The 12,632-nt window shown below is 43.9% G+C and overlaps 1 protein-coding gene across 1 annotated transcript in view; it reads right to left on the reverse strand.

The window, feature by feature from the left end:
- Positions 1–630: 630 nt before the first annotated feature.
- NPFFR1 (neuropeptide FF receptor 1) overlaps positions 631–12,632 on the reverse strand; it is a 402,077-nt gene continuing 390,075 nt past the window's right edge. Inside the window, exon 4 of the mRNA XM_082268073.1 lies at positions 631–1,535. Coding sequence (XP_082124199.1) covers positions 647–1,535 — 889 coding nt within the window. The 3' untranslated portion in view covers positions 631–646. The remainder of the gene's footprint in view (positions 1,536–12,632) is intronic.

The raw sequence follows: 12,632 nt of genomic DNA on the forward strand, positions 1-12,632 counted from the left end.
CAAAATAGTTTTACCATTTAAATTTAATTTTGTATCTGATTTAAGAATATGACAGAAAAAGTATAAAATTAGATTTAAAAGAAAGATTTTCAAAATACACATTTTTGAAGAGTCATGCTAAGCAGCTTGTAGCGACACATAATAGACAATCTTTGAAATTAAAAAAAATAACCAGAGATGGTTTCAACATATTTAATAGCAGAGTGGTCCCACTGACCTTACAGGGCTCTCTGCATGGAACAACAGAGAAAATAAGCATAGTCGCCCTATTTTTTCATGCCAAAATGTGGTCATTTCAACAGTATGTTTAGAAAGATATTTTGGGGTTTGTCCACACGCAGCTTTTAGCTCACTGCATTTGATCAAAAAATGTACTGATATGTGTTTAACAACTTACGGTAACCACTATGATAATGGTGTATGAAAATTTCATCAAATGTTGATAGTTGATTGCATTTATCACCTAAAGTATATCTGTAGACTGATGCAAATTATTTGTTTCCAGTTGATTAAACTTTATACTGTCATGTGAAATAAAAACAGTAAACTTATGTCTTTTTTTAGGAGCCCTGTCCCAATATTCAGAGATACACACCATCTCTGTAGTTATGATGTCCCATTTGTGCTGCATTAAGAATATACATTTCTATATATCCCATGCTGGTATGCTGACAGTATTATTGGAGCTTTTATTGTCTAATTCTTCAACCACCAACCCATGATGAGCAATTCTTCCACTTCTTAATGAGAACATACCGGGTTTGGCAGTGGTACTGTTGCATGAGTCTGAACCTTGAGCGGAATCACTGGGCTGCACTTCCACAAAGATTCGGTTACGTACTCCAAATACGAACCCACTGTTCTTTCTCTCTGAATATGTTTCCTTATGCTCTCTTTGCATTGAGCAGTACTGTACTTTGAAGGCTTCCTGGAAACCTCGTCGGAAGTTCTCATTAAAATAACCATAGATGATAGGATTGACACTACTGTTGAAAAAGGCTAACCAGTGGGCAAAAGGGAAAATATACACAGCAATTATGTTTACCTGATAATCACTGAGATTTCCATAATCTGTTAGCAGCATTAGGGTCCAGAGGGGGAGCCAAGACAACGTGAAGAACAATGCAACCATAATTAGCATGTTTATTACTCTTACTTTCCTTTTGGAAACTCTTCGACCTTCATGTTCTTCAGAGACTGATCCTCGAATAGGGGCAGAAGACTTAAAGAGTTTGAATGCAATGCGAGCATACATGATAACAATCAAGGTGAGAGGAGCCAAGTAAATGTGGGAGAAGAGAACAGTTGTGTATATTTTACGCATTTCCTTGTCTGGCCAAGCTTCCCAACATGAGTAGAGAGGGTAGAAGTTGTTGTAGTCATCTACCATAAAATGGTAGTCATCCCTGGTCACTGTAAGAGTGACAGCTGATGGGCACATAATAATCAAAGCTAGAACCCAAATAACAATGATGGTGAATATGGCTTTTCGTAGTGTTAGCTTTTGCCTGAATGGATAGACAATGCATCGGAACCTGCCAAGGAGAAAAAAAGACAAAAACAAAATTAATAGATATTACCATAGGAAACCATATACACATTTGTACAAGGGCCAGCAAAGAATGTAGATTTTTATGTGCACCTAATACAGTATATTTTTCATAGGATTATTTAAAATACAATAATAAAGCATATCTGGACTAAAGGTGTGTAAAATAGCTTTTAAATAATGAATAAAACTTGTCAAAATACCCCCAATCCTGGTGGGTGATTTTAATACGGTTTTTGAAAACACCTTTGATAAATTTGGTAGTACAACTCACATACAGACTCCTCTGCTCACTTACCTAAACAAATTTAACCTTGCAGATGCCTGGATATTGAAACATACAGATGTTAAAGTAAAACTTTATCCTAAAAGAGGAGTCCCCCCCCCCTTCTACTTTTGGCACTCTTTTGGGGGGACGGTGAATGGTTACCTGGTTTTTAGAGGTATCGGCTTCCACTTCCGGTTGGATCACCATGGTTATTCCATCAGAACTTCTCCCCCACCCTCCCTTCCCACAATCTTCTGGGGCATGTCTTGAGGTGACCATTTACAAAGTGCAGTGTGGCTCTTGCTTGTGCAGTGGGAAGCCGGCTGTGAAGCTGCAAGGAATCACAGCTAGCTTCCCACCCTAAATATGCTGGCACCAGGGACCTAAACACCTGTAAAGAACTGGTCTGTGTGAGGACGGCACTGGATCCCTGGACAGGTGAGTGTCCTTTTATTAAAAGTCAGCAGCTACAGTATTTGTAGGTGCTGATTTCTAGTTTTTTTTTTTAAACAGGGAGAAGAACCTCTTTAATGAATATTAATGCCAATCAGATACCCATGGAACTTTATTTTGCTTAGGCCTGTTTTAAACATCTTAGGAATTACTTGGGTTCTTGGGTGTTGCTGATGTCAGATACCTTCCCAGGGCAATATCTGATCATTCCCTGGTCTTGTTAGTTCTAGCTCTAGGCATACCCTATACATGTAAATTGTGGCAGTTAAGTCCGTTATGGTTTTTTAACTCAATACTTACTGACCAAGGCCTAATCGATATGCAATCCTACTGGGCCCTTAATGCAAATATTGTATCAGTAACCATTGGCTGGGATTATTTTAAGGCAACTATGCAGAGCACATTTGCTGTATCAATACATGCAACTTGTAAGGCCTCTCAATCCAAACAATCTGATGCCCAAATTTAAGTGATACAGAGGCACTTTTTTTTTTCCAACCCTAACCTAACTATGCTTAGAGTGACAGGAAGCTGGAGTTAGTTTTATTAGAGGGTACCCAAAAGAAAATTCTGTATCAAAAATTGCATGCCATATTTTTCTAAACCAGATTATTAACCCTGTTTTATTCCAAGAAATATAAATTCTGAGGGTAAAATGATTGGGAACACCAAAAATGTGGTTCAAGCATTTGTAATTGTCTTTGCTGATATACATAAATTAAGAGTGCATTATACCATAGTGGAACTGGATGATTTTTTTGTACCCTACTACTCTTTGTAGGTTTTCTTTTGAATAGGTTGCCCTACTACAATCACCCTTGACAGTGGAAGAACTAAAATGTGTTACGCTTTCTTTAGCATGTTATAAAACGCCAGGACTTGATGGCTTACCTATAGAGTGGCATAGCCAATATAAGGAGATCCTGATTCGCCATGTAATTTGAGTATTTACTAGTGCCTTTAAGGAAGCGCACCTTCCTCCATTTATGTAGAAGCATTGATTGTACTTATTACTTATTATACTTATTACTCCTGGCTCCTAATGCTGTCATTTCCTATGATGAAGCGCATTGGGAGGTAACTTCTGGTTTGACATCACTTCCGGCACCAGAAAATGTATGATGGCTATCTTTGATGAGGGGAAAAACACAGTTCTCCAAGGCTAACAATACTGGGGACTTCATACATGCATTTATTTGTGTATTTTGAAACAATAAACGGTACTTTTACTATATGGGATCTTCTTGCTTTTTCTTTATCGTGGGATATGGAGCAAAGTCTTTCTCTAGCTTTGCTAACTATTGGATATTAGAAGAACAGCGGAACAGAGCTCTTGGAGCACATGGAAACCATAACATCAGGGATATAACAACACAGGCTGTTTTTGACTCTTTTGTTTATGCAAGGAGTCAAAACTGTTTGGTGAGTTTGGTGTGTTATCTGTATACACTGTTCCCCTGTAGAGAATACATTGTGGAATACCATCTTGTCCCTGTGGTCTACATAGGAGCATTGTGTGTTAGGAGTGGGACTATCACCCTTTATTTGGACACTATAAGAACTGAACCTTACTTATGCACTATTATATTATATATATATATATATATATATATATATATATATATATATATATATATATATATATATATATATATATATGTGTGTATATATATATATATTATATATTGATAGTTGTTTTAAGTAGCACAGTTACCCTTAGGCACAGGGGGGTTTGGTTATATTAATTGTACTTATTCTCCAATTTACATTCCCAAGCACTGTTTTGGAGACATAGAGTAATTAGTTATGTTGTTATATCGTTTTTTGGAGGGTCGACATATTATTTTGCCACATAACTTACCCATGCCCATTGATGGCTATACCCAAAGGCCAAAAATGGAGCTGCTAATAAATGGTGCTGTAATACATAGACATCTCACTGAGCTAGAAAATTTGCTCTCTCAATCAGAACATCATAAGCTTACCTCCCTTTATTACTCCTCCTAACTCCAATCTAAAACTAAAAGGCTTAATCCAGCTTAAATCCTGAATTAACAGATGATACCTGTCAGGAAATTCTGTCTTCTCAGGCCCTTACTGTGCCTCCCTCCAGAGATAAAGTAATACAAGTAAAGTTTCCACATTGTATATACTGTACTCGTTCTGTCCTTTTTAGAATGGGTAGACTACCATCTCCTTCTTGCCCCAAATATCTAGGAGCTGATGGCATATTTTACTGTACCTTTTGGTCTACTGTTACAGCTTTTAGTGGTTCTGTGCTCCAGCTATCTAATATATGTAACCCTTCCCAGTGTTTACTGGGTTATCTGGATGACAGTTCTCTATCTAATTGTACAAAACTCCTTCTTCACCTACTGTTTTATTATACTAAGCAAATCACAAACTTCTCCTACACTGGGCTAATAGCTTAGACTCATCAATCAAGTTATCCCGGTGTATAAATTAACATTTGAGGACTGAGTTTGCCCTAACAAATTTGAAAAAATCTTGTCAACTTGCTTAAATTCACGAGCCACAATACTACCTAGGATGATTTATATGTATTGTATGTGATGCTATGCAGCTATGAGCTACAAGGTTTTTTGCCTCTCCTATTGCTATTTGCATAACTGGACTGTATACTATGTGATGCTGGAAATCCATGATGTGCATTCTTGATCTGTATAGTAATGCTATATTAAGTGGACTTAAGTTCATCTATATTCTCTTCTGTTCTCCTTGTTTATGTTTGGTACATTTTGTACCTTTGTACTTGTGTGTAAGCAAAAAAACAAAACAATATAATTTACCTTTAGGCCCCTTTCACACATAGGAGTCCGTCTGCGAACTCTTTTTTTTTTCAGCTGGGGATCGATCCGCCGATCCCCCGCTGAGCAGGCGGATGGCAGCTCTGTCCCCACGCTGTGTGTGGAGACAGTGCTGTCAGGTCCCCATTCTTCTCTATGTCCGTTCTCATCCAATCCGCTTCGCCAGACGGATGGAAAATCCGTCTGGATTTGACGAATCGGATCGGATGTCAGCGGACATGTCTCCGCTGACATCCGATGCCCCCTAGGGATGCATGGGGCATCCGTTCAGATCCGCCTGAAAAACGGACAGGCGGATCTGAACAGTCCGCTTCTGTGAAAGGGGTCTTAAAAAAAATGATGACTATATCTGGTTCAAATATGATTTCAGGAATGAGCTCTGAAAGAGAAACTGAACTCTGAAAGCTGTGCCCAAAAAGAGGCAGGTAGAGGACAAAGGACTAGTCATCAGTATTGCCTGTGAGCTCTCTGCAGCTGATCTTTCCCTTTTACTAATTTACCACACTTTGCTCTGTATTTTGTTCTCTGTATCCTCTCTGCAATACGTATATATATAAATTGCAGTTTTCAAGTGGTTTACCTCGGTTAAGGCTGAAGCTATCAGTCATAACCCAGGTAATTTCTTTTTTCAGATGGTGGCTGGGTTTCTCATGAAAGCGGTCCAAGTGGCTTATTATTTTAGCATAAAGAGTTACGATACAAAAATTCTAATAAACAAAGTGATATACAAAATCATATCAATATTAATATTGTATATAGATATACAATATATATGCAAAAACAAAATATCCTCCAATGACTGAAGGTAAATGCAAGTAATTCCACTTGCAAAAGAAAAGTCCTTTTTTCAAGTGTTCATATGATGACATATATATGTGATGAAGATCAATCACCCATAAACGAAAATGGGTTTAATCATGAAGCCAGCACTTCTTATGGAACAAGTGCACGCTTAGCAATGATTATATGACCCTCTAATTAACCACTTACCCACTGGGCACTTAAACCCCCTTCCTAATCAGAACAATTTTCAGCTTTCAGTGCTCTCATATTTTGAATGACAATTACTCAGACATGCAACACTGTACCCATATGAAATGTTTGTCCTTTTTTTTCACACAAATAGGGCTTTCTTTTGGTGGTATTTAATCATCATTGAATTTTTATTTTTAGCGCTGTAAATGAAAAAGACCAAACATTTTGTGAAAAAAAACATTTTTCTTTGTTTCGGTTTTAAAATTTAGCAAATTTAGTAATTTATCTTCATAAATTTTGGCCAAGGGTTATACTGCTACATATCTTTGGTAACAATAAACCAAATAAGTATATATTATTTGGTCTTTGTGAAGGTTATAGAGTCTACAAGCTATGGTGCCAATCATTGAAAATTGATCACACCTGATGTACTGACGGCCTATCTCATTTCTTGAGAAACTAACAAGCCAGGAAAGTACAACAATCCCCCCCCTCCCCAAATGACCCCTTTTTGGAAAGTAGACATCCCAAGGTATTTAGTAAGAGGCATGATGAGTTAGTAATGATAGGCATGATAAATATCTTTACTTTATTCAAGGGGATGAAGTCGGTAAGGGATCTAGTCACCCGGACCCCCAAATGTTTAAATTCCGCCACCTGCGACAAAGGAAGCGATGCTTGGTCAGCTTCCAGGGGGAAACTGTCCAGGGGGAGAATGAGGGATTTGTCCCAATTGACCGTCAAACCAGAAAATCTCCCAAACTGTTGTATGACCCGCAGGGCACACCGCAATGAAGGCCCTGAGCCTGCCAGGTACAGGAGCATGTCGTCCGCGTACAACCCAACACGCTCCTCCAGGTCGCCGCGACGGAAACCATGAATGCCAGGGTCCGCCCGGAGAGCCATCGCAAGAGGCTCGACTGCCAGGGCATACAACAGTGTGGAGATGGGACAACCCTGACGCGTACCGCGGGAGAGAGGAAAGGACCTAGACGTCCAACCATTAGCTACCACCCGAGCCCGAGGTTGGCTGTACAACACGGTAAGCCACTTAATGAAATTCGGACCGAACCCAAATTTGCATAAACACTGCCACAGGTACGACCACTCGACCGAGTCGAAGGCCTTGGCAGCATCTAAAGTCACGACGACCCTGGTACCGATACAGTCATGGGGAGCCTGCAGGTTCATAAACAATCGTCTGGTGTTAAAGGCTGTATTTTTGGCTGGCATAAAACCCTTCTGGTCGGGGTGTACAAGGGAGAGGATCACCTTATTGAGTCTAAGGGCAAGCACTTTAGCTAGAATTTTAACATCGCTCTGTAACAGCGAAATGGGCCTGTAGGACTCTGGGTATTGAGGATCCTTACCAGGCTTAGGAAGCAATATAATCAATGCCTCACACATCGAGGCAGGCAGGGAGCCCGACTCAAATGCCGCCTCATACACCGCGAGCAGATGGGGGGCCAAGGACTCAGAATACTGCGAGTAAAACTCGATTGGAAGGCCATCAGAACCAGGGGCTTTAGCTCTGGCAAAACAGGAGATGGCAGAAGCTATCTCGTCCAGAGAAATTTTCCAGGGCATCCAGCAGACCGGCAAGATCCAAAGGATCATAATCCACCCTAGAGGAATAGACCTCGCTAAAATATGAGGCAAACAATTCTGCCACAGCCGAGGAGTCCGAGGAATCACCCAGCACCGAGGGATGAAGCGTGATCACTACAGGCGGTCTAGCATCCATATGAGCCAAATAGGCCAACAATTTACCCGACTACTCCCCGTGCTCAAATATCCGCTGCCTGCTAAAAAATAATTTGTGATTAGCATGTTCCTGGAACATTTGGTCCAGGGCCCTAGTCCTCAGTTTGAGTTGAGATAGAGCGTCAGGTGTCGGGGATCTGGCATACTCAACCTCCAAATCAGCCAGTTGTTGTTCAGCAGTGCGCAGGTCAGTCTGCGACACCCGCCTATGTCGAGCTATACGTGACGACAAAAGTAGGCGAGCATGACCCTTGAAGGTTTCCCATACGGTCAGTTTGGAGGCAGTGTCAGTATTGGAGCTGAAAAAGAATTCCCATTCAGTCGTCAAAGAGTCAGTGTCCGAAGCAGTCTTAAGCCAAAAGGGGTTTAAACGCCAATGTCGCTGAGGGGGGACAGTAAACGAGGACAAAGTAACCATGTACGGGGCGTGATCCGAGAGCAATCTCGGTCCAAAGGAGCCGGGCAGGAGGGCCTGGGAGATTCATATGCAGTCTATCCTAGACATGGTGGAGTGGGATGCCGAAAAGCACGAGTATGCCCGTGCAGTGGAATGCAGGCACCTCCATGAGTCAAGGAGGTGACAACTGGTTAACAGTCTATGGAAGCGCGTGGGTCTACCCGGGTAAGGCGGGGAGCCAGGGGAACCCACCCTATCCAGAAAAGGATTGGAGACCGTGTTAAAGTCCCCCATCCAAACTGCGGGGACAGAGGGGTATCTTGCCAGAAATGCCAGGCCGTCAGTTAGGAGGGTAGCACTAAAAGGGGGAGGGAAATACCAAGCCAGTAAAAGTATAGCATGCCCCCCTATATCCCCGGCAACAAAAACATACCTGCCCAGGGGGTCCGTCACCACCTCCCGCACCGCCAAGGCCACAGCCCGAGAGATGAGCACGACACACCCCTGGAATGAGAGGAGTGTGACGCATGGAAGGACCAGCCAACCCACGGTCGACGGAGGGCCCTGAGCAGGGTGCCCTCAGCATGTGTCTCCACTAATGCAATAACATCCGCCCTCTGTTCCTTTAGATAGGACAGGATAAAGGTTCGCTTGACTTTATCTCGGAGGCCTCGCACGTTCCACGTAAGAAAGGTCAACCCCGCCATAACATCAAGGAAGAGGGGGCAGTTCGCAGCACAGGATGGCAATGGAACAGACCGCGCCCGCAGCACATAGCCCAGAACACAGCAATCCGGCAAAGCAATATGAAGAGATAAGGCAGTGATAACACATGGCTGAACACAGTACACATAGCAGAACTCAATAAACATAAACCCCCACCCCCCACCCAGCCCAACACACACCCCAACTAGTGTGGGCGTCAATCCCAAAACCAAAAATACCAGAGGCAGCAGCGTCCAGCGGCCCCGGGCAGCCCCACCAAGACATAACAGTGAGCACAAGTCAAAGTAACAAAAGTCCATAGTACCCATGGTGGGCATAGAGGCCTCCCGGCTAGAAGGCAAAAATAAGAAAAATTTGCATCGGCTAAGCAGACAAAAAATGAATGGGGGGAACCAGGAGGTAGGTGAACATTAAGGGGCACACCTATGAGGAGTGCAGGCCATAAACACAAAACCATCAGGGGACAGCAGGTGGGCTATTACGAGTTCCTGACAAAGGGAGGAGATAGGAAAAAAAAATAAGGGGGGGGGGGGTGTCTTGTGCGAACCATCCAGAATGTAGGTGACAACAGTTCCCAGTGTCCGAAAGTCCATTCAAAGTTCAGGATACCAGGACAGAATGCAGACGAGAAAAACAGGGGGGGTAAACCAAAAAGGACAGTTCAGGCTGGTGCAATCACAGGCAGGGGCAGCAGAAACAACACTCACGGAAAACGATCCAGCCAGGTTATTGCAGCGTCCGGGTCCTCAAAGAAATGCACTCTATCCTCTCCAATCACCCATAGCCTGGCAGGATACAGCATAGAATATTTGAGGTTACGGGTTCTAAGGCGTTGCTTAACATCCCCAAACCGACTGCGTTGTTTCTGAACTTCCACCGAGAAATCCCGGAAATGCCATGATGTGGTGATTATCAAGAGGGATATTCCCGCGCTCCCTGGAGAGCCGGAGGACCGCATCCCTGTCCCTAAAGTTCATAAACCGAGCAATAAAGACCCGGGGTGGGGCGCCTGGAGGGGGCTTCTTGGCCGGCATACGATGCGCCCGTTCCACAACAAAAGCCTGTGAGAAAGCCTCCCTGCCGTATGATTTAACCAGGAGGTCTTCCAAGAATGTAGCAGGGGAAGACCCCTCCACAGCCTCCGGTAATCCAATAAATTGTATATTATTACGCCTGGCTCTGTTCTCCAGATCATCCTGCTTTTGTAATAAATACTGGATGTCCCTGGCAGCTTGTTCTGCAGCATTCTGGATGGGGGGTAAATCATCCTCCACCCTGGATATGCGTCCCTCAGCCTCAGACACCCTTCCCTGCAGCTTCTGAAAATCCTGTCGGAGCAAGGAGATATCCACCTTGATCTCCTCTATTTTTGTGGTCAGGGAAGCTTTACAGTCTGTTATTGCGGCCAGAATGATCTCTTGGTCCGCAGCCTGCGTGGCTGCAGCGGGAACAGGCCGGGACGGTCCGCCATTTTGAGCCTCCGCACTCACCTCCTGGCGCCGGAATTTCTCCAGCTTTGCTGCCGCTTCGGAGGGCCGTTGGAGACATGACCAGGGCTGGAGGGCGAAAGCAACCGGTGGCAGGGGGTGGAGGTATCGCTCAATTGTGTAGCCGCAGGATGGATTAAATGGAGATCCTCCGGGAGAGCCTCACAAGAACCCGTCGGCTCACATGAGTCTTCAGGCCACGCCCCCCGACGTGTGAGACTTTTACACAGCCTGGCCACATACAGAGGCCCAACATGCAGGGAGCACCGTCAGTTCCTGACTACCCATTACACTTTTGTGAGGCACTGTAGGGCACTGATAAGCACTATAGTGGCACTGATGTGACACGGATGAGCAATGATGTGGCATGGAGGTGGCACGGATGAGCACTGATGTGGCATAGATGTGATACAGATGAGCACTGATGTGGCATGGGTGAGCACTGATGTGGCACAGATGACCACGGATGTGGCACGGATGAGCTCTGATGTGGCATGGATGTGGCACGGAAAATCAATGATGCGGCACGGATGAGTACTGATGTGGCATGGATGTGGCAAAGATGAGCACTGATGTGGCACGGATGAGCACTGATGTGGCATGGATGTGGCACGGATGAGCACTTATGCGGCATGGATGTGGCATAGATGAGCACAGATATGGCATGGATGAGCCATGGAAGAGCACTGAGGTGGCATGGGTGGGCACAGATGAGGCATGGGTGGGCACAGATGAGGCATGATTGAGGCAGGGATAGGCATGATTGAGGCATGGATGAGCATGATTGGGGCACAGATTGGCATGATTAAGGCATAGATGGACATGCTTGAGGCATGGATGGGCATGACTGAGGTATGATTGAATCATGGATGGGCATGATTGAGGCCTGACTGAGGTATGATTGAGGCATGGATGGACATGGACATGGCATGGATCGACATGATTGAGGAATGGATGGGCATGATTGAGGCATGACTGAGGTAAGATTGAGGCATGGAGGAGGCAGGGGATGAGCGGTGCTGCAGTCTCCCTCCTCTCCTCGCACGCTGTACGGATCGATGTGTACAGCATGCAAGGAGAGGAGAGAACTGAATCGGACATGCACCGGTTTGTTGACAACTGATCCAACCCAGCTCCAAGTCATTAAAGAGCGGTTCCAAAGATTCTCCCCAAAGGCAAATAGTTATATGGTGGTTCTCAACTCAGGATCATCCCACAGAGTTTATCATAAGGACATGAAAAGAAACGCTCCAATAGTGTAAAACCTTTCTACTGAGTTTATTTAAAGGTTGAAATCACACTTACAAGAAGTAATCATAGTGCTAAACAATGCATGCCTCGTCGGCCAAATACAAACACAGCACCCGCACTTCTGGGAACATGAAAACGCAATGACATCAGCATGCTGCTCTACCCTACTCATTTTGTCACATGTGCCGCTGTCTGGGCGTTATGCTGTGCCATTGCTGCTTTTAACCACTATTCGCAACCAAGCCTCGATCTGAGTTGCAAGATGGTTGTCCCACACACCAGAAAATGAACATAAAACCCTCTGGTGGACAATCTGAATGAGGCAGTCTAAAAGGGAAAAAAAATCAATCTAGTGGGCAAAAACTAGTAATACAATTTAATACGAAATTAGACAGTTAAAAAAAAATAGGGTGGGAGGGGGAAAGAACAGAAAATTGTATGTTCAAGAGTTATCAATGAAGAGAGATAACACTGCTCAGGCTAGTCAAAGTCCACGATTAAAGGTGGTTGCTGAACCTCGGCTCGCCACCAGGAGAAGCATAAAAGAAGATAATGGTTGCACACCACCACGGAATCCAATGAAGAAAAAGTTATTTTATTCACATAAGTGGTACAAGGTACAACAGGGTAGGACAGTGAATGCTTTTCACACGACTGCTACGTGATTGTTCACTACGTAGTAGGCATTCACATCAAGGTCTACCTTTAGACCATGCTGGGTGAAAGGCCCAATGTTATAAATCCATTTCATCTCCAATTTGAAGATGTCTCCTTATTATTGAGCTTCCTCTCCAATGTGGAGTGAATGCATCTATACCCCATACAATGGTGTTTGAAGGGTTTCTATTGTGAGCATAATGCCTGGAGACTAAATGGCCTTTAAAGCCTTTCCTAATGTTGCCTTTACGTTCACCTATGTACTGGAGGCCACACG

This window comes from Pelophylax lessonae (assembly GCF_965119305.1).
Source record: "Pelophylax lessonae genome assembly, chromosome: 9".
Taxonomy (NCBI): Eukaryota; Metazoa; Chordata; class Amphibia; order Anura; family Ranidae; genus Pelophylax; species Pelophylax lessonae.